At 39.9% G+C, this 27,808-nt stretch overlaps 1 protein-coding gene across 1 annotated transcript; it reads right to left on the reverse strand.

Moving 5' to 3' along the window:
- Positions 1-2,544: 2,544 nt before the first annotated feature.
- LOC147911781 (testis-expressed protein 13C-like) lies at positions 2,545-6,220 on the reverse strand. Its single transcript, XM_087427652.1, has 2 exons — positions 4,524-6,220; positions 2,545-3,935 (listed from the first exon to the last, which is right to left on the reverse strand). Exon 1 carries the CDS (start codon positions 5,950-5,952, stop codon positions 4,534-4,536), a length of 1,419 nt encoding a protein of 472 aa, XP_087283778.1. The 5' UTR covers positions 5,953-6,220; the 3' UTR covers positions 2,545-3,935; positions 4,524-4,533.
- Positions 6,221-27,808: the final 21,588 nt, after the last annotated feature.

A 27,808-nucleotide genomic window follows, 5' to 3' on the forward strand; every position in this document is an offset into this window, starting at 1 on the left:
CTGGCATTTGGGCGGGGTCAGAAAGAGAGCAATGCTCTGAGGCTGTGCTTCAGGGGAGAGGCTCCAGTACAGGTAGCGATGGCTCCCTGGGACGAATTCTAGATGCCTTGCTAGTAGCGGGAAGAACTAGCCCTAAAGATGTGCAATGGAACGGTGCATTAGGATTGCTTCGGCTTTGGACCTTAGCAGACATCAGATTGGAGTCCCACGGTTCCGCACCTGAAGCCTGAGTCTCTGCTCCCCGGCCTTCGGCTTCCTGGAAAGTTACAGACTTGCAGCTGTGCATGCGCAGTTCACTTCCCCACTCTGGCCTCGAGCAGTCCTGCCCAGCGCAGCCTCTGGGCCAGAGCCTAGTCACCACACAACGGGCCACAGGGCCCTAGGACGAGGCACCACTGCACTGTGACTCTGGGCGGGGGCATTGACAAGGGTTTGGGCTGGCTTGATAGGTGGCGTGAGCCAGACACCTTACGGAGGAGTCTGGGACGAGGGGCCTCCAGCATCTGGTGCACCGAGGTGTAAAAGAAAATAATTAATATATTAATTAAAAATAAAGCTGTAGGTATAAAGTTTCAGTCATGGAAGATGAAAAAGTTCTCGAGACCTGCTGTACGATATTGTGCTTATAATTAACAATGTAGTTAAATTTTACAGTTACAATTTCCTTAAGAGGGTAGATCTCACGTCATGTTTTTTTACAATAAAAAATAAGGCTATAAAATATTATGTACAATTCTACATATAAGATGTTTAAAAAATCTATCATACCTATCTCTGTGTGTGTACATATATGGAATTAAATATATAAAAATACGATGATACCTCTAGTGGTGGGATTATGGTTGAAACTTTTTTTTCTTTTTCTGTGTATTCTATTTTTATAAAGTGAAATTAAGCTACATTTATAGTCAGAGACTACTCAGAAAATTTATTTCTTCTGTTTCAGATCTCCTTGGTTTTCTCTTACATTTCTGAAATCAAAAGACTGGCCCCAGAAGAAGACAAAGCTCCTGTCCAGGATCAGAGATCTCCTTCATTTGAAGCATGGTTTTATCCCAGAAATAATCCTTTTTTTTTTTACCACTGTCACCATTCCAGTCCCCTGGTCTTTACCAGGCACAATTCTCTCATCCCTAAGGGATCTTGAGGAATGCTGAGCCCTTTGTTCCTGTCCCTTCTGCTACCGAGGCTGCTGCCTCCTCTTGCCTACCACAGGCACTTTTTCCATACTCCACCCCTGCTGATATGCTAGCTGCAAATGCTCCCACAAGAAGTGCTCTTATTCTAGCCACTTTTGATTCTGCTTTCTCTAGTGGGATTGGAAGGGAGTATATTAACTGTGGAAATGGGAATGGGAGTTTGAAGGCACTGCTCCTGCATAGGGTCCAGTAATGGGTATGAAGAATGGATGAGGAGGTGGAATGGAGAATATTGCTATGATCCTCCACTTTTTCCACACAGAATTTTGCCTCTCTTTCTCTGAAGCTCCCACAGGATCTAAAAGGCGTCTTCCCACGTCCCCTGTACTCTCTTGCTCAGAAAAATACCCATATCCCTCTTCCATCACCACCACCTTCATAAGTGCCTGCAAGGCAGCAGTACCAGGCTCCCCCTACCATCAGTAATGGCAGCAGCTGCTGCCAGGCCTGATTCTTTCCCCTCTTCCTCCGCCACCATTTATATTCTTCCTCTATTGCACTAGCACTAAACTTAGACCCAGGACAAAAAATAACTGCACATGCCCATCTTTCCAAATGTACAGGAAACATTAGAATCTACAAAATATTATAGTATCTTCTTTCCTCCCCCCTCAAGACAGTTATGTGTTTGTTCCCCCGACAGCCCTCTTCTTTTCCAGTAGCCCTATCCCAAATAACCAAGGCCCTCACTGTTAGCCATATCTCTGAGAGAAGAGAGATTTCTGGTATGACAGGATCGATTTTGTTGTCCACCCCTTCATCTCACCATACTCATTCCAAGAGTGTCCAGATCTTTATCCCCCCTTGTCTCAGAGGAGGTTTATGCTGCCAGCCTGTATATGGTTTTCTATAATCTTGATCATCTTGACTAATTATGCTAAGGGAGAGAGGAGTGCCTTAGAGAACAGAGAGAAAGGAAGGAGAATACTGCTTATGATACCTAAGCACTCCTTACTCCCTGCCAGGACCCCAGGGAGAAGGCAGGGCCCCAGAGGGGAATGGCTGCATGGTATATGTAGGGAGGCTGGACCCTAGGCATCAGGGCTTCCAGCACTGGCTGACAGCTCCAACCTCCACTGGCCCTGGAGAAGCAGACATGCTCACCTTCAGGGGACCACGTGGACTTGGACAGTGAGAGTACCAGAGACAATCACAATTGATTGAAGGCACCGTAGAAGGCCCTCCCCCGCCTCCCATTCTTGGATAACTGCAGGGAGAGGAGGGGTCCTTCAACAGTGAATGAGATTGAACTTTCCTTGACCTCAGTGGGATGGAGGTAAGATGTAGATTTAAGCTGCCACCTCTGAACAAACCTGCCCCAAGATACTACACAGAAGACTCAGCAGGCAAGTGCACACTTTATTACTAATTAGGATCAGTAAAACATTGACAAAGGTTGAGCTTGGTGAGCTGGGCAAATCTCATGGGGGAAACTCTGGGACATCTTCTGTTCAGATTGGAGGCTGATCTAACTTCCCACCCCCTGGGCTTTACACTGGCTCCCTCCTTGCTTGCAATAGCTGCCTCAGGGGGGGGCAGAGAGACCGCAGAGAACACACCAAGTGGAAGAGAATGGGCTCAGTGGCATTCTCAAGAGTGCTTGTCCCAGTCCAGTTCTGTCTTTAATCCAATTAGTCTTCCCAAGAGAAGCAAGATGTCAGTCCTTGGAATCCATTTTGTTCTTCATCCACTCTTGATTGGAAAGGGACTTGGGATGGAGGCCAAGTCCCTTTCCAGACTGAGTGCTCAAGTGTGTAGCCAACACTCCCCCAGGCACTGTCCTTTAAGAGAGTCATCCAGCGGCCGGCCCCGTGGCCTAGTGGTTAAGTTCGGCATGCTCCATTTCAGTGGCCCAGGTTCACGGGTTCAGATCCCAGGCACGGACCTATACCACTCATCAGTGGCCATGCTGCAGCAGCAACCCACATACAAAATAGAGGAAGACAGAGTCATCCGGTGGTCTTTCAAGCAACCAGGAAAATAGCCGTCCCTCTCAAGGGAGGAAATCAGCAGAGTATCAGAAAAGTCCTGCCTGCACTTTCGTGAGGCTACTTTCTCAATATTTGCCACTGCTCATTTGTCTCACCCTGGACCAATGAGATGAGCAGTTCAGTCACTCAAGTCCTTTCATGAAAGTCTTTTTGATGTTGCCCCCCAGAACTGCAAAAATAACTAGATGTTATTTCACTTGGGTTTACCCAAAGGCCATACTGTATGCAAGGCAAAGGAGTCACCTCTGATCTATTCTGTATCCCAAATCAGGCTCTCTACTGTCATCTAACCAAACTCATCAAAAAAATTTATGATGTGTGCACCAGATAATACCATATAGTTCTAGCTCCTAACATTCACTAGGCAATCAACAACCATTTGTTTAATGAATTAAATGAAATCCATCAAATTTGCTATCATCTATAGAATTTAACACTGCAAATCCCCCGCCCCCGCAACTCTTTCAAAGTAATTCCTTGTCCCAACAGAGAAATTAAATTCTAACAAAATTATTTTGCCCTCCCTTTCCCCCTAATGCGTGCCAAAGCATCTCTTCTTCCCTGACTTCTCACTCTTCTGGGCTCCAGCCAGTGGGGGGTCTCACTGAAGTGCAGGTCAGTCAGAAGGGAGGTGTGATTTCTTTAGGCTGTTGGGAGATCTTCTAACGGGACAGACTCAGCTTCTTCAGCAACGAATTAGTTCTGTGGGGCTCAGAAACACAAAAACAGGCCCTCACCTATAGAACTGAAACAAAACAAAAACAAGAAGCAAACATGAACACTGTAGTTTACAAAGAGCAGCAGCATTTTCAAGGAAAAGCAGTGCACCTAAAATTCAATATAGCTTATAACTCTAAAAGCACATGGCTGTTCCCAGCCAAAGACATGGCATTTTCAGGAAAAAAGAGGTTAATAAGAAAACAAAAAAGAGTGAAAAAGAAAAAAGACAGTCTTCATGACTTCAGCTTCTCCAAGGTGTCAACCAATCAGCATCGGTCAGCCAGAAACCACCACCTGTGAACTTAAGTGCAATTAGGAGAAATCCCTACTTCAGAAGTAAGTGTGATACTCCAAAGTAGTCTATCTTTGTTAAAATAAATGTATAAGAATATATATACATATATAGTTGTGTGTGTGTTATATTTGTGTGTGTGTATTCACAATGATAAAAAGCAATTATTCTGGGTAATAGGATAATGGATTTTTTAATTTGATTTTTTTATATCATAATTTTGGTTTCAAATTTTCTGTGAAGTAAATGAGTTACTTTTTGATCAGAAAGGGGGGTCTCAGAAAACTGGTTTTTGTTTGGAGTGTTTCCATTCTTACTTACCTTCCTGAAGTTAGTGAGTTTGTCCTGGGTCCAGGCCTTCACTTTCAACTGCCATAGAGGCTTTCTTGCATTTATAGCAGGCCTTGCGCCATGAAAAATTCTTTGCTTTACACCATGGGCAGTCCCAATTCTTTGGACTGTAGTGTGAGGCAGGCTTCCTCTGGTGTTGGGATTCGGAGGCTTTTTTCTCTTTAGGTTGCTTGGCCTTCTGCCCCTGAGGCTGCTGTTTTTTGGGGCTTTTCTTCACACCATGGCTCCTGCTGCCCTCCAGGGGGGATGTCCGCTTGGGCCTCTCTGGACCGTCTTCTTGGCTGTGGCTCTTGCTGTTCCCCAGGGGATATTTCTGGGGCATCACTGGACATTCCTTCTGGCTGTTGCTTCTGCTGTCTCCCAAGGGGGCTGTACCCTGGGGCCTCTCCACATCTTCTGGGTTGTGGCTCCTGATGTCCCCTAGGGAGGTCATCCCCTGGGGACACACAGGACCTTCCTCTTGGCTGTGGCTTCTGCTGTCCCCCAGGGAACATGCCCCCTGGAGGTTCTCAGGATATTCCTCCTGGCCATAGCACCTCTGGTCACACTGTGGGGCCGTCTCACCCTGGGCCCCCACTGCAACCCACAGGCCAGGTGGGTAGAGCCCCGGAGGAGGCATCTGAGGTGCGATTGCTGCTGTTGCTGTTGCTGCCGCTGCTGCTTCTGCTTCCGGGACTACTGAGGGTGGTAGAGGTGATGAGTATGGGAATCGCACTGGGAATGGCGCATGGAATGGGGATGGATACGGCACTGGCATTAGCAGAGGGGGTTGCATAGCCTGTGCCCAGGGGCTCGAGGATCCTGGCATGTAAGGCACAGCTGCCGGGTCTGCCATCTGGGCCTCTGAAAGCCACATGCTCTGCATTCCCACATCTACGGGCCATGTCGCAGCCCCAGGCTGTTCGGCTCCTGTGATCTCCTGAGGCACTGGGTCTGTCTGGACCGACCTCTCTCCCTGGAGCAGTTCCCCGCGCAACGCATCACGCTCAGCCATCGCTTGCTGCACAGAGGCCAGCGTGCATCGTAGCTGCACAGCTACCTCTTCGCGCTCCTTGCTCAGCTGCTGCAGCTGGGAAGCCAGAGCCCAGGAAGCCGCCTCGCGCTCCTCTACCTGCTCCTGCAGCCGCCGGACCCGGTACGCCTGCTGCTCCTGCTGCCTCGCGGCCACACGCACACTCAAGGCCAGCGCGCTCCAGGCGCAGGCCTTTTTGACGGCCCGCGGCACCTGCGGGTCGGCCACAACCATCTGAAGCCGGTCCTCTACCTCATTCCAGGGCCGGGAGCGGAGGCCCATGTAGAAATCTGGGCCGCCCCCGTTCATGAGGACTTCATTGTTGATGAACTTGATCACCTCCTTGTGGCGGAAGCCGCTAGCGTGGTCCCCATAGTTCACGGCCATGGCCGCTGCGGCCTAGTCAGCCGAGCGCCTCACAGGCGACGCGGCCCGTGCCGCGCTGGGTAAAGGCTGCTGCCGCCACCAGTTCCGCCCCTCACCGCCCGCTCGGTCCTCCTTCAGTCCTAGCCCAGTCCCAGCCGCCTCCTCCGCCTCTTTCCTTCCTCACGCCCTCGTTTTCCTCACAAAGAGTAAGGCCGAGTCCCTCACCACACCAACCCCTACCGGGCGACGGCGTCACACGTCACACAGGCGACCTCTGAGTCACGCGACGGCGTCACACGTCACAGACAAGACCTCTGAGTCACGCCACAAGGCCTGTTGGGACCGACCTCCTAGGCAGAGCGCCCCCTACAGGGCGAACAGGCCAGATGGCGGCGCTGGGTACTGCAGTGAGCCGGGACAGGGAGGGAGTGCTGTGGATCCATTGGAGATAGCTAATAGGGGCCACTCAACTAACCCAGGAGGTAAGTTACACACACACACACACACACACACACACACACACACACGCCTGGTCTAAAATTAAGGAGGAGTCAGAGGAAGTCAGAAAAATTCTGGGGGAGGGAGGAAGAGAGTTGAAGTGGAGGAGACTGGGGTCCCAGGACCCCTGGTTCAGGGAGGTAAATAGGGTACAAGCCTGGAGTCTATCAAAACCCAGAAAAGGGGCAGGACCGCGTTGAGAGAGAAGGCTGTGCTTGCACTACCGCTGTGGGGAAGGCGATGAGGTTGCATGTTGGGGCAGCAGTGGGAACTAGGTGAATGAGAGCAGAATATGCCACCCCAAAATATGCCCCTTTGGCTTATTGATTATTTTGAATTAAAGTTATGTAAGAAACAGCTGGTACAAGAAGGACACTGACCCTCCTTTGTTCCCCTTAAAGCAGGAAATAAATCTCCCACATGAAAGATACACTCTCTATACCAGGAAGGTAGAAGGCATCCTTATCACCAGAAATAGGGAATTTAGGGCCTAGAAGGCTGTATAAATAAACCTTGTTATTTCTTCGCTAATTTACTACCCCAAATCCAAACCTCTTTATCTGTCAATTTTTCACAGTTATTCTTTCTTTGTCTAAAAGGTGTAAAAGCCGCCTGCTTTGGTCACTTTGAGTCTCATATTTTTATGGGGCTCCTATATGTACAAAATTAAATTTATCTCCTGTTAATCTGTCTTATGTCAATTTAATTATTAGGCCAGCCAAAGAACCTAGAAGGGAAGAAGAGAAAAAGGTTTCCACAGCTACAGTTTTGGCACTCAATGTGGGGCCCTCCACTGGCTGGACATTACTCACTCCAGGGCTGCTGCAGCTGAGAGATGGCTAGGACCTCTAACAAAAGCCAGCAGGGGGCCGCCCCGGGGCCGGCCCGCGGCTTGGAGGTTGGGTACACAAGCTCCGCTACTGGCGGCCCCGGTTCGGTCCATGGGCGCGCACCGACGCGCTGCTTGTCCGGTGGTGCCGGGGTGGCATCCCACGTGCAGCGGCTAGAAGGATGTGCAGCTTGACATACAGCTATCTACTGGGGCTTTGGGGAAAAAAATAAATAAATAAAATTATAAAAAAAAAAAAAGCCAGCAGAAGGTAAGAATTCTAAGGAGTCCCTATTAAGATTCCAATGGCATTTTTACAGTAGAAAAAACACTCCTAAAATTTATATGGGACCACAAAAGACCCTGAATTGCCAAAGATATCCTGAGAAAGAAGAAAAAAGAAGGAGGCATGACACTTCCTGTTTCAAGCTATACTGTAAAGCTATAGTCATCAAAACAGTATGGTACTGGCATAAAAACAGACAAATAGACCAATGAAACAGAATTGATAGCCCAGAAAAAAACCCTAGCATATACGGTCAACTAATATTTGACAAGAGAGCTAAGCACGCACAATGGAGAAAAGACAGTCTTTTCAGTAAATGGTGCTGGGATAATTGAATATTCACATGTAAAGTAATTGAACTAGACTCATATCTTACACCACTCACAAAAATTAACTTAAAATGGATTAGACTTAAATGTAAGACTTGAAACCATGAAACTCCTAGAAGAAAACTTAGGAATAAAGCTCTTGGCAATGATTTTTTGGATATGACACCTAAAGCATAAGCAACAAAATCAAAAACAAATGGGACTACATCAAGCTAAAAAGCTTCTGCACAACAAAAGAAACCATCAACAAAGTGAAAAGACAACTTACAGAATGGGAAAAAATATTTGCAAACTATGTCTGATAAGGAGTTAATATCTAAAATTTAGAAAGAACTCATACAACTCAATAGCAAAAAACAAATAACCCAATTTAAAAATGGGCAAAGGACCTGAATAGACATTTCTCCAAAGAACATATACAAAAGACCAACAAGTAAGTGAAAAGATGCTCAACATCACTAGTCATTAGGGAAATGCAAATTAAAACTGCAGTGAGGTATCACTTCATGCCTATTAGAATGGCCATCATCAAAAAGACAAGAGATAACAAATGCTGGCATGGATGTGGAGAAAAGAGAACCCTTGTGTGCTCTTGGTGGGAATTATGGAAAACAGTATGGAGGATCCTCAAAAAATTAAAAATAGAACAACCATATGATCCAGCAATTCTACTTCTGGGAATATATGCAAAGGAGACAAAATACTAACTCAAAAGGATTGGCACCCCCATGTTCATAGCAGCATTATTTATAATAGCCAAGATAGGGGAACAACCTAAGTGTCCATTGATGGATGAATGGATAAAGAAGTTGTGGTATATATATACAATGGGATATTATTCAGCCATAAAAAAAAAACAAGGAAATCCTACCATTTACGACAACATAGACAGACCTTGAAGGCTTTATACTAAATAAAATAAATCAGACAGAGAAAGACAAACAAGGTGGTCCCCTCTTATCCACGAGGGATATGTTCTAAGACCCCCCAGTGGATGCCTGAAACCACAGATAGTATCGAACCCTATATATACTATGTTTTTTCCTATACACGTTGCCATCAATCAGAACACGTTTTCTGTTCTGATTTTATGGCTTCAGCCCATGAATTTAATGTCTTTTCTATCTTAACTAAACACTTACCATGCGCTGTGGCCATAACTTTTGTAGTTTGAGGTGTGACAGCAAAACTAGCATGAATTTCTTTTTCTTTCTTCACAATTTCACAATTAGAAGATTCGTTCTTACTATAGATTTTAGCAACTTCAGCATACGATTTTTTTCTTTATTAAGTCAAGAACTTTCAATTTTTCACTTAAAGAAAGTACTTTATGGCATCTCTTTGGCATATTCGAATTGCTAGCATCACTACTCTTGTGCTTTGAGGCCATTATTAAGTAAAATAAGTTACCTGAACACAAGCACTGTGATACTGCGACAGTCAATCTGATAACCAAGATGGAGTAACTAATGAGCTGGTAGTGTATACACTGTGTATATGCTGGACAAAGGGGTAATTCACATACTGGGCAGGACGGAGAGTGGATGGTGCAAGATTTCATCACGCTACTCACAACAGCTTGCAATTCAAAACATATGAATTGTTTATTTCTGGAATTTTCCATTTAATATTTTCAGACCTCAGTTGACCTAGGGTAACTGAAATCACAGCAAGCAAAACCACCGATAAGGAGGGGACCAGTGTACTGTATGACCTCACTAATATGTGGAATCTAAAAAAAACTCATGAAAAAAGAGATCAGATTTGTGGTTACCAGAGGTGGAGAGTGGAGGGAGGGGAAATTGAAGGATGGTGGTCAAAAGGTACAAACTTCTAGTTATAAGATAAGTAAGTACTAGGGATATAATGTACAACATGATGACTATGGCTAATACTGCTGTATGATATGTAGAAAAGTTAAGAGAGTAAATCCTATGAGTTCTCATCACAAGGAGAAATTGTTTTTCCTTTTTTCTTTCTTTTCTTTTTATTGTATCTATATGAGAAGATGGATGTTAGCTGAACCTATTGTGTTAATCATTTCACAATATGTGTAATCAAACCATCATGCTGTATGCCTTAAACTCATACAGTGATGTATGTCAATTATTTCTCAATAAAACTGGAAAAAAGAAAAATAAAAAAAAGAAAGTAAGGATTCTTACCATGTCAGTCTCCCAGATCTCTGCCTGCAGGGTCTGGTAGAATCGAGAGTGGTGAGAGTCCTTTTCTTTTTCTAAATTTAGTTTAGCAGGAGAAAATATTTGTGTGAATTAGTTCCTTGGGTATAGCAACTCTGGTAAAGATTTGTTGCGAGTACTCTTGTTTTCTATTGATCTATTTTTTCCCAGAGATGGTCATTGCTTTCTTTTGTCTCTGTCTTTTGTGTTATTTGTCATAACAAGGAAAACCATAGGGTAAAATGCAGGCCTAAGTCCTATAAGCCTGTTGTTCAAGCTGGCCTCACAAACTGGTGAGTTCATGGTTCTCACCAGACTGCCGTCTGTTTAGACAAACTTTGCTGTGAGCTCCCTATGTAAAAACCAGATGAGGTTTTTATTTCGTCTTATTCTATGTCCTGAGAGCTTGGCAATGTGACCACTGGGAATATTCTCACTGATCTCTGCCAGCCAGAAGGTGCCAGTACCAGCTTGCATCTAGTGGCCAGTGAAATAGGGTGGGAATCTGAGACAGAAAGTCACAAGAAGCCTCTCTTTGTCCAACTGTGCCAGCTCTCAGGGGAGTTTGTCATAAGGGGTCCCATTCCATAAGGGACCTTTGTCTTCTCAACCTTTGTTATCTTGTTAGTGCTGGAAAAGTCTCATTCCAGTAGCACCTGTCCAGTGTCTCAGATTAGTGGGTCTGTGACTGGAAGCATCTCACGTTCTCATGGGAAACCAGAGACACCGTTTTCACCAAACCATTCTTATTGCCTGTGACAAAAAAGATTTTTCCTTTCTTAACCTAACTCAGGGAGTGAACTTTCTGGATCTTGTGAGGGCTGCATCTTTTGCACTCTTTTTGGACAACTCTCGCATCCATGGTTAAGCCATAAAAAGGCTTATTGGTTTGAGTCACTATTGAGATTAATATAAGATCCTGTTTATCAATAGCCAGAGGATGAGTCCTTTGAATTGGAAAAACTTCTATATTTGAAGAAAAAAGTTTTTAGAGATCTCTCATCCTAAATAATTTTCTTATTAGTACCTACAGAAAGACCACGTTAAAAAGTGGATACAAAGGAGTATAATGGCTAGCCTTAGGGACTCCTGTAACAAGATGAAAGAACAGAAATTAGACTCGGAACAAAAATTAAAGTCTAAATCCAACGTAAATTCCTCTTCTTAAAATCCAGCCCCATCCCCTCAGCAAATTCCCTTAACTCCCAAAACTCCTCCACCTTCCCCAGAAAATCCCTTAAACACCCAGCTGTCTATTTCAACTTCCCTTTCCCTATGAGATTTATCAAGAGCACTCCAGCCTGATTTCCAGGTGTCCAAGGTATACTGGTTGCTCATGTGAATGCTAAAAGCCAGGAAGTGAATTTAGCAGAAGCACCAAGACAGGCAGAAGTGCTCACTTTGCTGTCCCTTACAGCTCCTCCTACTTTCCGGGGCTCTGTACTCAGGCTCTACCAGCTTCAGGCCTTCCTATGCAATGTCCTTTGCAGGTGTATCCTGGACCCACTACTGTAAAGAATTCATGTCCCCTGGATAGTAGCAGATCTGTTAAATTATAAAGCCCTTTTACCTCCGGTTTTAGATCATACTAAATTTAGAGAGATGTTAGAAAGATTAATGACCATTCACATCCCCACTCACAGGTACCTTGACTGGCTGCTGAGAGGTGTTCTTCCCACCATGATTATCCTGTAATTGGCAGATAAGCCAGATGGCTCCCTGGTAAAAAAAAAAAAAAAAAAAAAAAACCACACATAAAAAACAACCTTACAGAGGAAAGAGATGACCAGAATTTCTCCCAGGCCTCCTAAGAATGACCAAGAAGTGGCTCAGATGGAGGCAAATGTTCAGGGGCTAATAGAAGCAATAGTAGAGGCTTTTCTCTCTAAGGTGAATTGGTCCATGGTTGAATTGTACACTCAGAAAAAAGGACAGCATTTGAAGGCCTTTGTTAAACACTTTATACAAACTTTGTAAAGGCATACTGCACTAAACCCTGAAGCTTCAGAACATAGAAATATTTTGATTTCCGTCTTAGTTGGAAATCTTCTCCCTGATATAAAGAAGTGAATTGAAGAAAATGTAGTTGGATGGGCAGGTCAGCCACTTGATATCATTCAGGCTGCAACCCAATTCTTTGATTACTTAAAAACAACTGTCTTTGCAAACCCAGAAATACAGCTCTAGAAGAAATTCAAAGTCCACCTAACCTTACCAATCCCCAAACCTCCCCTATTCATCTCAAAGTGCTTGTGGATATTGTAAAAGATCAGGACTTTAGAAACAGAACTGTCCTGCACTTAAGAAACAGAAGTAAAAATTTAAATAGTAATTACCCTAGACTTCTGATAATAGAGAAATATACGCCAAAACTCCTAGGGGAAAACATATATTCTTTCTCTGTCCCTTGAAGATGTAAATTTTACTGTGTCTTTGAAATGTGAACACCCCGGGAGATAACTAAAACACTACCCACAATTGCCTGAGACTAAAGGAAAAGAGGATTTTTAAAATACAAACTGCTATAAAAGCTCCTTTACCCAAACTCTAGCCTGTAGCCTCCATAAGATTACTTGTCAAAGACAAATACAAATCCTAAAAGTTTTCTCCACAAATATTAGTAAAAAGTTTTAGCCATCTGAGAGAGCAAACTTAACTTATTCCAACTGCCAGAAACACAATTTGGATCCAACTGTTATTTATAAACTAATGGGTTTTGTATTACTGTACCTGCTTCATGGCTAAAATTTTAGAACGAAAGCTATACCGTCTCTGTTTGCATCTGTTTGTATGTTTATGTATGTATATAAATGCATGTTATGTATATGTGATACATTACTACCTTGGATGGTATTGCTAAAATCAATTTGTTAAAAAAGTCTCTGTTTAATTGGCTTAAAGAAAAATAAGTGCTTATCAAATTAAATATTTCTAAGTTCTCAGAAATATAATGGAAACTAACCCAAATGCTTCTCAAGTTCACGTGATCTGAGATAATCTTCAATGAATAAAAGATAGTTAAGATGTTGGTTTAATTAAAATAGGCACATCTTCGGAATTATCAGCATTAAATATAATGCAGACATGCAACTTTTTTTGTGTGTGTGTGTGAGGAAGATCAGCCCTGACCTAACATCCAGGCCAATCCTCCTCTTTTTGCTAAGGAAGACTGGCCCTGAGCTAACATCCGTGCCGATCTTCCTCCACTTTATGTGGGATGCCACCACAGCATGGCCTGACAAGCAGTGTGTCGGTGCGCACCGGGGATCCAAACCTGGGCCACCAGCAGCGGAGCATGTGCACTTAACTGCTACACCACGGGGCCAGCCCCAGACATGCAACTTTTATTCTACCTGGGTTTATTAGTCAAATAAGCTCATATTATCTCTGTTACAAAATTTGTCAGCAAGAAAAACAACTTAAGATGATGGCTAGCTGTTTTAATGTCTCATAAAATTTTCATGAGTAATCTAAATATGATGGTTAAAAACAAGTCATTTAAATAAATGTAAATGAGATAAAAAGTTTAAGTAAAGTTTTCAACAGTAATTATATTTTATAATATGTCTATTTAAATAGTTTCCAAAATCGTTTTGGTAACTTGAAACCTTAAAGTTTTTATAAATTAAGTTGAATGATGGAAATTTGTTGAATATTTAGATCACTTCCAAATAAGATAAAATACTGAAACATGAATTACTGAACATAGGTTCAACCACTTTTGGATTCTTATTACAGACAAACTAAAGATATTTGGATCTGTCAGTAAACATGTCCTGTGCCACACTGGAAAATTATACTATAAAAAAAGACATATGTTTCTAGAAATGATGAGTATGAGGTTTGGAGATGTGTTTGTTAAAGAAAAAAGAGTAATTTTGTCTAAATTAGAGAATCTGCTTATTTCTGAATGAGAAAAAAAGAATAAAGCACAAACTAAATGGATATAGAAAGTTGGGAAGAGAGAGAGGAAAAAAATCTTTGTGTAGTCAAGCTGGCTAAAATTGAATAAGTTTATTATAAGGGTTTTTTTAAAAAAATATAAGCTTTAATATCAATAGTGTACTTATGCTTATGTGAAATTAAAACTTAATTTTCTTTCATCTGATAAAAGGACAAAGGTTTCAAATTTAATTTTCTTTCATCTGATAAAAGGACAGAAGTTTCTTGGATTATTGATCTGCTCCTGATAAGAAATTGTGAAAGGTTTTTCTTTACCTTTTAAGTAATCTGCCTAGAAAACAAAGATTCTGTATTTTACCAAAATAATTTACTGTGCTTCATGCTGTCTTCATCAGGTCTTTGATTACTTAAAACTGAGTCTTCTCAATATTAAAAGAGCTAAGTTTTTTTCACAACAGTGTAACCTTCTGTATCTGCCTTTCAATGGTCACTTGGTTAAATGGATAACTAAGTATTGTTTCACAGTGATCTGTGACTCTATTTAATCAAGTATTTTGGGCCGGCCCCGTGGCTTAGTGGTTAGGTGCGCACGCTCCGCTGCTGGCGGCCTGGGTTCGGATCCTGGGCGCGCACCGACGCACCGCTTCTCTGGCCATGCTGAGGCCACGTCCCACATACAGCAACTAGAAGGATGTGCAGCTATGACAGACAACTAGCTACTGGGGCTTTGGGGGAAAAATAAATAAATAAAATCTTTAAAAAAAAATCAAGTATTTTAAAATTTTTTGATAATTTTGACAAAATTCCCAAAAATAAAATTATAAATGAAGTCTTTTTGACATCAAACTAGCTTTGGGATTTTCCAGAGGGTCCCTGGAACATCTCTAAAGATTTATTCTCTCCTTATAAAAAGAGAGATGTTAAAGTAATTAGGCTTATTTGATATGTTAAATTACATAGGAAGCATTGTCAAATAAGAAGTGATGTTTAACTCTCTTAGTTTATATTTGTATTGGTATTTTTATTAATATAAGTATTACAGAAATTGTATAAAATTCCTAAAAATCTGATATGTAATGCTATCAGTCATAATTCCAGTTGTCATCTTAAAATGTTGTGTGTCACAGAATAAGCAAATTTCCTTGCTGATTATATTATAGTGAGGTCTCATCAGATCTTTAACCATGGCCACTTTTAAGTCTTTTGCCATTTATAGACAGTTATTGTTTTACTCTGATGCTTTTGCAAAAATGTTCCTGCAAAAGTGCTTCATCTTCAAGGAGACTCATGGAAAGGACTCTAACAAGTACAGATTTCTGATAACTTTCAGATCATACCACTAAACTGGGTAAGAATTTTCAGAATTCTAATGGAGAAACTGATGGCTTTATAAAACTGCTAACAATAGATCAAGATCAACAAGAATTAATTACATGGGACTGAATGAACTGGTGAGGACGCTTATTATTTTTTTGACTTTTTGTTTGAAACATTATTGGTTATTTAATGTTTTGTTTTTCCAGATTTAAGAAAACCTTTTTCTCTTTTCTCTTAAGCTATCAGCAATGTGGTAAAGTATACCTTTGTGGAAAAAGATGAAACAATTACTTTTTATCCCTACCTGATTCTGCCAGAATTCAGAAACTCTTAATTAGTTTTCTTGTTTTCATGGCAGTATAGTTATTTGCATAAGTTCAACATTAATCTGTTCTCCTCATAACAGGGCATAATTGGAAACATTGGTTATATTACCAAGGCTTTGACTGGAATGTCATATTTGAGAGAGATGTACATAGAATCAGATATGGCCAGACAGCTTTAAGGAACTAAGGTTGCCTTCGGGAAGCCAATAAAGTCCCTTGGAAATAGAGCCTGGTACCTTGCTTACAGGGTACCAGACAGCCTTACCAGGTGAGTAAGAAGGGCACTTCCTGGCAGGCTTAGGAAACTCAGGATATTTTGGGGACCTCAAGAAGAGAAAAATTAACCAAAATTTATAGATATTGCAAGTGAAGTCTGATGGTGGGTCCTTGGCTTGGCTTCCTAATCTCAAGAGGTTTTTAAGAGTTCAATCTAAGATTCCTTATGAAAAGTTCTAGCAAAGCAGATTTAATAGAGCCTATATGGCCAACCACTATTCTTGCTGCACTTACAAAAATAATCAAGCCAAGTTTAATGAGACTAGATTTATTTTGCAAACAAATTAGTCTAACTTTGATTATCTCTGATAGAAATGGGGGAGACCATAGAGAGAAAAATTATATTTCAGTAAAATATATAATACATCCTTGTGGATATCAGATTTTAGTCCCATTCATTGTGTTTGTGGTTTTGTTATCTACCTGTAAACTGGACTAGATCCTGAATTCTTCTAGTTTCCTCCAATAACGGACCACAACTCTCTGAACTAATGTTTCCAATTTTTCTCCCACCCTTCTGGCTTGGAATCAATGAGAACTAACATTTCCCTTTTCCTAAAGCCATGCCAGCTAAAGCTGGACAATTTGATATAAACCTCAGAGAAATCACAACAGCTCATATATGAACAATCTTCATGCCTTTGGTCGTGTGAGCCACTCAGAAAGATCACCAGAGACATATAAGCTGCAAACCAGGAAAATCTGTCAGATTGCCACTGCATGCCCTCACTCCACCTGAAGATGCTTTGAGCCCAACATCTAGAAATCTTCTCAACTGGCTACCCTCAGGATTCACACTGAGTTTATAGTCTGCTCTAACCATTAACCATTAATTTTCTTCATTTCCATAGAAATGCCTCTTATTAAATTCCTGGTGCAGATAGTTGCACCATATAGGCCTAGCTTTGGGAGCCCACCTGCAACACTACCTCCCAAAATGAGACAGAACTGTTTAACTGAACTGACCTATTTTAAAAACTAAGAGACAAGTTCGGTTAAGTAATGGAGCAGTTTACCAACTCAGCTTCTGAATTGTGAAACTCCTTGGAAGTTTCAAAGGTGGGGCTGAAGGAGAACAGAATATCCCATACCAAAATATGCCACCTTGCATATGCTTATTTTGAATTAAAGTTACTTAAGAAACAGTTGGTTCAAGAAGGACACTCTGGGGCCGGCCCCATGGCCTAGTGGTTAAGTTTGGTGCACACTGCTTTGGTGGCCCGGGTTCGGTTCCCAGGTGCAGACCTACACCACTTATCAGCAATCATGCTGTGGCAGCATCCCACATACAAAATAGAGGAAGATTAGCACAGATGTTAGCTCAGGGTGAATCTTCCTCAGCCAAAAAAAAAAAAAGAAGGATACTCTGACCCTCCTTAGTGCCCCTGAAATCAGGAAATAAATCTCCCATGTGAAAGGTACCCTCCCTCTACCAGGAGGGTAGACACAGGGTTATCACCAGAAATAGGGAATTTAAGGCCAAGAAGGCTGTATAATAAACCTTGTTACTTCTTCACTAATTTACTACCCCAAACCTAAACCTCTTTCTCTTGTCATTTTTTTCACAAATTTATTATTTCTTTGTGTAAAATGTATAAAAGCTACACGCTTTGGTCATTTCTTTGAGTCTCATATTTTTAAGGGGCTCCGTATATACGATGATATTAAATTTGTTTTTCTCCTGTTAATATACCTTATGTCAACGTAATTACTAGACCAGCCAAAGAACCTGGAAGGGAAAAAGGAAAAATTTTTCTGCCCCTACCCAAGCTCAGTTGTGTACCCTGTACCTGAGTAAAGGGACAGCCTTGCAGCTATGAGAGATTACAAGGTTCAAACCATTGATGAAGGCTGGTGTGGGCCACGAGAAAGAGAACCACTGTGATGGTTGAGTGGATAAGGAGGAAAGGGAAGCTAGACCAAGATGTTCTGGGAAAATAGGGAACTTCCAAGGACAGGAAGCCACAAGAAGGGTGAGTGACCTGATTCAATGAAGAGAAGGGAAGGACATTTCAGACTTTAGCACTCCAAACTGAAGTACTCTGATGGATGATGAGACAATGTTTGTGAATATGTATGGGAGAGGTGAATTATAGTGAAGATGTTGGATCTCAGATGTTTCTGGGGGCTTCCAGAGGACACCACAAGTCGTGTAGAGGGATTTTCCATTATGGAGTGGGGGAAAGGGAGCTGCTCTTTGCTCAGCTCCTTCTCTTATTCATCTCAGTTTCCATACTGTCCTCAAGGCTTTTGTATAGTTCAAGCCTTGCTTGCTCTCACAGAAGAATTTTCTCTTCTCAACTTAAAAGCTAAATCCTTCACCTGTGATTTAGATCCCAGCCTCTCCTATCTCCTCGAGTTCAATCCATAATTTCTCCACTCTCTTCTCTATTTCAGCCTCTTCCTCTCTACTTGCTCCTTCCTCGTCATGGTATGAGCATGTTCAAGCCTCTTCCATGCTGTATAATGTTCTCATCGACATTTGCTGTACCTTAATTTCCACCCGTAAAACTACAGAAAATATTCTAAGGGCACCACCAGTGACTCTTTCTCCTCTAATAATCCAAGTTTCTTCTAACTTGACCTTTCTGTACCCTTTGACTCTGTTGACCACTCCCCTTTTGAAATTCAATCCTCTCTTTTCTTCTGTAACACCAAACTCTGTTGATTTTTCTCCTGTCTTTCTGGCTGCTCCTTCTTAGTTTCCTTTTGCTGCCTGCTATTCTTTCATTCACCTATGAAATACTTGTGTCTCCCGAGTTTTTTCCTCAGAACTCTTGTTTTTTTCTAGTCACTCTCCCTCATTCCAGACACACTCTCTGTATGATCCCATCTATTCTCTTGTTCTCTACTACCACCATTAATAGCTAAAGACTCCCAAAACTTTACATTCAGTCCTGCGCTGTGTCCCAAACTTCAGATTTACCTAACTAACAACTTCCTAGAAACCTTCACCTGGATCTTCCATTGGCACTTTATTCTCCATAAGTCCTAAACTCATCAATCCTATTTTGGACAAATGGCTTGCCAAAGTTTTTACTATTTCTGAGAATACACTTCCTCAGAGTTGTTGCAAGGATAAATTAAGGAGATTATATATATATATATATATATATATATATATATATATATATATATATAAAGTGATATATATATAAAATATATAAAGTAATATATATAATTATATAAAGTAATTGTCACTTTCATAATATCATCCTTATTACTATTAAAGAAGTCTTCACACAGAAGGAGGGACTTTATCTGGGATTTGAACAATGGGTAGAATTTCGATGAGGACAGTGAAGGGAAAAACAAACCTGAAATTGACAAAAGATGTTTCTCTATTATATACCAATTGACTACTTGGCCAAGATTTGTACGAAGTCACCCTGTTCTTCCATATTCCAGTTGAATTATATTGCTCAATTCATACGACAACTGCCTTTTGTGCTCTTATTCCATTATGTTTTTAGAAGCTGGCATCTGGTCCCCCACCTACCTGCCTTCTACATTTCAGCTATTTCCATGGATGCTCTTTGCTAGAGCTACACATCTGATACCACCAAGGAGGCACCATGTGTGTACTGGCATTTGTGATATTTCCAGGATCTATGTTGCCTTCTGGGTGCTGAAGGCATTATATGCCTCTGATCAGAAACAAAACATATTCTGTGTACAAAAGTAGAAACAGTAGAGTTGTTGGAGAGTAGAATTAGGACTAGACTTGGAATATAAAGAAAAACGAATACACATATTAAGAAGATATAACTAAGAGGGTAAATTATTTTATATATAATAATCATATCTTTTTAGGTCAGTAATAGAAAAATAAAAATAAAATGGAAAATTCTAGCATTACCCTGAAATATTAAAAATCCACATTCAGTGTGTTTGTATAGCTCTCTATATAGATAACCAGAGAGATAACAGCTTTCTCTGAAAATAAAAACATTTTTATGCTTGGACCAGTTCAACTTTCCAAGTGTTGAATAAATATTATAAGTAGCAGCACTGTTTTGCTAGCTATATAAAAAAGCATTCAGGTGTAAAAGGAGCAATTATCAATATCACAGCTCTAATTTCCAAATTGGCACTAATCATTGTTGCATATTAAGTGAAGGTAGAAGTGATTCCATTTAAACTAAAACTAAAGTTGTTCACTGATGATCTTTTCAATAGCCTTTTGCAATATTTACTTTATAAACAATAATAATGGTGCTAATAAAAACTTTCTTTTCTGGACTTTTTATACAATAATAAATAATAGATAATTTTTTAGTACGTACTCTGTGCTAGGTGCTATGCATACTTTGTGTGCTTTATCATATGCAGTCATCACTGAAGCCATGTAAGTTAAGAAACAGTATTACCTCCATTTTTTATATAAGTAAATTGGAGCTTAAGAAAGCTAAATAACTTTTACAAGGACCCACAGCTAGTGTATGTGGAAGCCAGGACTAATACTTTGATTGGTCTGAGTACAAAACCCATGCTTCTAACATTACACTCTACTGCCTGCAATGACACCTTTCCCCAGATCTCTGAGGTCCAGACTAAAAATCAACATGTGATAGATGTGATAATACATGCACAAAACTCACATTAAAAGAGAAAATGTCTTTCAATCCAAAAGCGAGAACAAAGCTTGCCTATAAGCTATTAGGTAGCCTAAACGTATTTTTTTAAGTGAGTCAAATGAAGAGGAATCTACAATTTGAAACAGGAAAGCAGGAATCAGAGTAGAAATTTAAATTGGCGTTAAAACCTGTCCAGTGTAGAGGGTGTTCTACCCAATGGATGGGAACATTCCAGTCCCCTGGCCAGATCTATCCCTGTAGTGGAGACAGAGGCATCAGACCATAAGAGTTCCATGACAAAATTCTATGAAAATCATCCAACCAATTCTGGTTGTTCTCATTACACGTTCACCTATCATCTCCTGATAATATTTGAACTTCCAGTAGAACTTACAAGTATGGAGGGAACTCCCTGATCATCAACTTAATTGTTGCAGTCTGCTTGACAGTTATGCTTATCACTGTAAACAAATAAACCAGCACTCAGATTTTAGATATTGATCCCTTTTGAATTAAACTAGTACAAGCTAGTCTCTGAGAAATTGGTAACATTTGAGTACCTGACCAAATTGAGCATCTGACCTACACAGCTGAGAAGCATATCCTGGAACGGGATATCCCCCAAAAGATACAGTCATCCCAGATGACAACTCTATGTCATGATTCATGCAGCCACAAGTTCACCTACTTGACCTAGACTGATCAAGATAATCACTATAATTTCAGGGAGAATCAGATATATGTTGCCATTTGTAATGTTTCTCATTGTCTGAAAGCCCTAGAAAATAATTGAAATTACAAATAGTGTCATTAAAAAAAAGTTTGGTTACATGCTACAGTAACTACCAACATTCCACTAAAGCAACACTCCTCCTTGATGTTCTACTTCAAGAACTGATCTTCTATAGCTAATGAGAATTAGCAATTAATTTTAGATGGCTCTAATAGAATACTATTGCTTTTGATCTACCTATTTAGATTATCATTATTCATATTTGTAGTGGCAAACTTAGTGTATTATATTTCCCAGGAGAGTTATTTCCTAATCTACCTCTGTGGTCTTGCTTCTGTTGTTTTCCTCTCAATATTCTTTGTCAGAGAGCTAAAAATATTGCATTACTCTTCTCAGATTGCATTTTAAGTTGACAGGAAAATTAGGACGCAGTCATATATTCCTATCCCTGCTCCTATAGTTGTATGTCAGTAGGGCAAATAAACCTATGAGTGATAGTAACCCATTTGGTATCAGTCCAGACCACATTACAAATGGTCCTATGGGTGAGTGCTATGATAAAAACATAAGAAATGCCGTTTATGTCTGTCCATTTCTTAGGTTAGTGATGCCCTCACAAAAAAAAAAAATAAGAAAGTAGATATGACTTTCAAAGGTGAGTGAGCAGGAAAGTGATGAGTGAGAGTGTGGTACACAGCATGCATTTGAGGGAAACAACCCAAATTATAGGCTAATGGGTTCCTAGTTTATCAGTTATATCTATAGAAAGGAGCTATGAATCTGTCTAGAGTAGCCTCTCCAGGCACCCAAGGACACTTTATCACATCCACCTGTTTTATTTTCTTTATAGCACTTGCCATGCATATTTTATTCTGTATTCCTTATTTATTTGTTTGTTGTCTGTGTTGACTTCTCCCACCCCCTAACCAAGATAGAAGCTCCATGAGAGTAGGGACCTTGTTTTTAGTTGTTATCGTTGTGCTAAATCATCAGCTCCATCTTCCAATTTGTTTGAGTCAGGGAAATGTTAAAAGAGTCCCTGGTTGAATTTACCTCTTTGCATTACAGAAAGTTAGAGTGTTCTCATGGAGAATGACTTTTCCATTGTTTTACAACCTCCAACTTAGCATTTCACTGCCTAAAAGACTATGATGTTAACTGTCAACCTGGCAAATGTATTGTGGACTTACTCTTCCACAGTTTTATTCAACAAACATTTAGCAAATACTATATTATAAATTTATGAAAAATAAGATTAATCTCAGCATTTATACCTGTGAGACATCCCAATTTCTACTTGTCTACCCAGAGAAGTGCATGCCTAGCATTTGTGTCTTTGTGATTGCCTTCTCCTCATGTGTTCAGTAACTCACTTCAAAATGCTAAAACTTTTGTTTCTTTATGAAAAAACATCCCAAAAGATCCAACTGCTAGTGTTGGTGATAGAAACGAAGAGAAAGAGAAAATAAGAAGATCTAAGAAAGTGATGATTCTTAGCCAGCAAAATAGAAATTTTATGTGGGAAATTGTAGTGATTATAGTGGTATTTGCAATATTGAGAATCTTCAAAAGTCTCTGGATATGTCCTGCATGAACATTAAGAGTCTATAGCAATATTTTCTAAAATTGCCTGATCATCAGAATCACCTGGGTCACATGCAAAACATATAGATTACCAGGCTCCCTCCTCTGGAAACTATCATTCAGGAGGTAAGCTGATGGCAGGAAATCTGTATTTTTAACAATTGTACCAGACTAATATAATGACCTGATAAGACTGGGAAATACTGGTCTATAATACTTTCCTCATAGGATAAAGAACTTGTGAAAATGGATTGTAAAGGTTTTCACAAATAATAGGTACTCAATAAATGTTTTCATCCCTTTCCCTTTCTTCCTTGCTTTTATGGCCCTTTTATGAAATTGTGATATTTAAGGAGGTTTGTATATCTCGCTTTTAAAGCTCTGCTTCCTATGTGAAAGGGGAATCAAGTTCTTACATATTATTGTGGTCTTCTCCCACAATTTTGACATATAATCCCAACACTTTTACTCACCCAAGTGCCATATTACTTACCATGTTAAACATTCTTAGTAGCTGAATTTTATTTAAGCATTTTGTTTGGGCCCTTCATCAGTGTTATTTTACATTTATCATGTTTTCCATTTAAGTGGCTTTCAAATGTAAATATTTTTCTAGGCTTAGAGTAATGATGATTTTATCCAGTTTATTATGCCTTGGGAAGAATAGATTGGTATTACTATAACAGTGTTTTAATCAGGACAATCATAGAACTAATTAGGGGCAGAAGTAAAACTGGAAAAAATTTCTTAATTCTCAGTCCAGTACTCTTTCCACCACACTACGCTGCCTCTCAGCATGCATTAATGTAAGCAATTATAAATGCTTATTTCAGAACAATAAACAAATTGTTAGCTATTACTCATTCTAGAACATTTTTACTCTGCTGGATCTATAAACCATTTGTACTTAAACTGAATAATATTTGGAGTAAATGTTAATTTAATTTTTGAATTATCAAATAGAATTAGTAGCATTGTTATTCATTTCTAACCCTTTTACCCTTTTATATAGCAGAACTAGATACGTCAGGTTTAACTGTAAGGGGGAAAAAACCTTCTCAAATGCATTCATTTCTGTTGACCTGAGTTTCTCAGAAATGACATCATTAGGGAAACTTCCAGTAACACATAGATTTTTAAATGTGGTATATCACATAAGATGACTCAACAGAAGTTTATGGGCTAATCATAAGTTGTCTTTGCATTTATATTCTCACTTTCCCACCCTTATGTCTTCCTTTCCCAAGCTAGATGATCAGCTGTCTAGCAGAAACGACATGATAAATGTCTGTTTTTTACCCAGAACCTAGTAAATTGTCATTAGATGCATGCTATTTGGTTGATCACCTTCTCGGAATATCACAAGGCACAATGGGACATCCTGGAAGCATCTAACTGGTTCAGACCCCTTCCTAAAACTACGTGAACAACTAAACCGTAGTTCGCACAAACTGGCAGCCCTCAAGCTGAATCTAGCCTTCATACAATATTTATCACTAGATTTTTAAAAGAAACAATCTCAGTAGTCCTACATCCACACCTCTCTGCATTTGTTATCTGCCTGTCATAAAGCAACAGCTAATCCCATTCTCCTCATGAAAATCTCTAGAGGTAAAGACTTTAAATATATAAATCATCACTCAAGTGATCCAGAGAGTTTGCTTGGTAAACCTACTCAAACTTCTCCACTTTTATCATTTTCTCTCCTCTTTTCATTTCCTGGTGATCAGAGACTAGACAAAATCTTTCATGTTATAGATTTCATATTGGAAGAACGTGACCAAGTCACCCCTTAGCCATCCATTCTCCAGGAGAAATAAGCCTAATTCATTTCACTTATCTTCACAAGTCTGTTTTCTGTATCTTTCATTCTATCTCTCTACCTCCAATCTCACTCTCTCCAACCCCCACCACAACCAGTGGTTGGAGCCAAATGTAAACAGAACCATGTTAATCCCCTTACCTTAAACCTTTCCCTAGCTCCCCACTAACTATGGGATACATTTAAATCTCATTATCATGGCATACAAGGCCCTGAGGACCTAAGTTCTATCAAATTCTTATACGTAAACTCGTTTTTTGTTTTGTCTTGTTTTTTTGCTGGTTGCAATTCTTTTTTTTTTTTCTTTTTTTTTATTGTGGTAACATTGGATTATAAAATTATATAAATTTAAGTGTACGTCATTATATTTCAATTTTTGTATGGACTACATCATGTTCACCACCCAAATACTAATTACAATCCATCACCACACACATGTGCCTAATCATCCCTTTCCCTGTCCACCCTCCCCCTTCCCCCCTGATAACCACCAATCCAATCTCTGTCTCTATGTGATTGTTTGCTGTTGGTTTTATCTTCTACTTCTGAGTGAGATCATACACTCCTCTGACTTACTTATTTTCATCATTCTCCCTCTGACTTATTTTGCTTAGCATAATACCCTCAAGGTCCATCCATGTTGTCACAAATGGCTGCTACTTCCTGTTTTGCATTCTATGCTCCAGCAACTCTTTACTTGTGTTTTTCCACCTTTTACCTATATACCTTTGCTCAAGATGCCCTCCCTACTTGGAATACCCTTCCCAAGCTGTCTCTACCAATTTCTTACTCATCCTTTAAGGTGTCATTTGATGGTGCTCAGAGAAAGTTACCCCAGGAAGCACCACTTTGGTATGCAGATTATTTCAAGCTGAAGACAATAAAGACTCAGAAAACTCAGGAAGAACATTTGAGTTTCCCCTCCCAAACTGCCCAAAGAATTTAAAACAAAAGATCTGTTTCAGGAAGGAGTTATTATCATGATGGCTGTAATGATAATGTAAAATAGATGCTACAATAAGAAAGGCACCAAGCCCCTCTTATCAAAAACTCTGTCTCTCCCTGGCCACATTATCTATAGATGGCCCTGAAAAGAGTTGTCAGACAAACATTTGCATTTCTATCTCCATGTGAATTGTCTTCTTCCCCTCTGAAATCCCAGACCACAACCCACCCCCAACACCTTCCTCACCTTTAGCTACAATACTTAAGCAAGCAGCTTAGACAGAGGGACGAGTTGCTCATTTCTGAGTTTCTCCCATGTATACATGTTATTAAACTTGGTATTATTTTCTCCTGCTAACCTGTTTTGTTGATTATTTGGCCAGCCATAAGAACCTTAAGGGAAAGGGCAGAGGGGGATTCTCCCTCTTCTCCTACACATTGTTATTCCCATTCTCTGCTGATTTCCACAATGAGGTGTGCACACCTGAGGGGGTACACAGGATGATGCATTGGAGTGTGGAAAATATTAAACTTTTATGTGTATGTATTCTTATCTCATCTTTTTAGTATTGACGTTTTGGTGGTATCTGTGATAAAAATATTTATAAAATATACACATATACAACTAAACTAACACACTCACACATGAATAGAGGCCAAACCTTTTTATGGATGAAATGCATTGCCAATAAAATTTGGAGTCTACTACTTTTTCCATTTTTCATGATTTCTCTAAAGGATAGTGTCCACTCCTGTAGTATCAATTAACATGAAAATAAAGATAACTCCCACATCTATATTTTGAGCCCAAACTACATTCCTAACTTCCACATTTAAATTTCCAACCAGCTACTGAATATTTCCACCTAGATGTTCTGGAGTTATCTCAAAATCAATCTGTCTAAGTTTAAAGCAGTTTTTCCTTCCTATTTCTCCAATCTATTTTTCCTCATGTTTCCTACTTTTGTTAACTACAAAATTTTCTATGCTAGAAACCTAGAAGCCTTTCCTGACTCCTCCTTCATTTCTTTCAAATACATTTCCTATTGTATATCCCTACAACCATGTCTTTATTTGAAGCCCTCAATTTATTACAACTGGAGTGTTGCAAATCTCCTAACCAGTTTCCCTACTGCCAGTTGCATTTCCCTTCAGTTCTTCCTTCAGCCTACTGTCAAAGGATCTCTATAAATTGCAAATGAGATTATGTCACTTTTCCTTCTTAAAACTGTTTGTCAGTCATCACTGACTTCAGAACAAAATATATGATCTCTTAGCATGGCCTGGCGGGCATAGAAGGCCCTTAATGATGATACGCCCTGGCTATCTCTCCAAGGTCATCTTCTGATCCTCTTACAAGATATAGACTTGCTGTTTTCCAAGTGCATCATGCTCTCTCATTGCTCAGTGCATTTACTCATGTCCTTTGTTTTATCTAGAACGCCCTTCCCTTAGAGTCCTTGCAAGACTCAATTCAAATAGCCAATTCAATTCAAATTCAAATTTATCCTCTAGGAATCTTTTGCTGATAATTCCTTCCAAGATTGGTTTTGTCTATCAATTGTTAACTAAGAAACAATTAATTAATTGTTAATTAACAATCAATCTTGTTAATCGTTGGTGCTTCCAGAACTCCAGGTGCATAGTTCTATTGTGTGTGGAGTGGGAGTAGAGATTATTTTTGAATGAATGGTCTGCAGCCATTTTCTGAAAAATCTCCAAGTTATCCATATATTGTAAAAAATTCAGAGGAAAAAGTTTATTTTTATAAGATCTGAACTAGTTCAGAAAATAATAGAAAGATGACTTCTTTGCTTTTGTATAACAGATTCTGAGCAATTGAGAGCTATGAGGGAATCATGGCAATTAATTAGTCTCACTCCCATTTTACTGCTGAGAAAACTAAGGCTGGGAGTTTACATACTTGTGTAAGCTGTGTGGATAATAACTAGCAGAGATGGAAATCAAAACAACCTCTTCTGTCTCTCTTTTCAGTGTATTTTTTTCCCCGTCACACTAGAAGTTCTTAACCCTTTTTGTGCCATAGACCCCTTCATCAGACTCAGATGGTCTAATGAAGCTTATGAACTTCTCAAAATAATTCTTTTAAATAAATAAAATGTATAAGATTACAAAGAAACTAAGTATATTGAAATAAAGCTATCCAACTACTTGAAAATTGTGATATAGTAAAATACATGATTATTAAAGCATTAAGTAACAAGATCTATTGACAAGTTTAGTAATTATTCTAATTTTGAAGTAATGATGA

This window comes from Ceratotherium simum, chromosome X (genome assembly GCF_057802395.1).
Source record: "Ceratotherium simum simum isolate JZ-2026a chromosome X, ASM5780239v1, whole genome shotgun sequence".
Taxonomy (NCBI): Eukaryota; Metazoa; Chordata; class Mammalia; order Perissodactyla; family Rhinocerotidae; genus Ceratotherium; species Ceratotherium simum.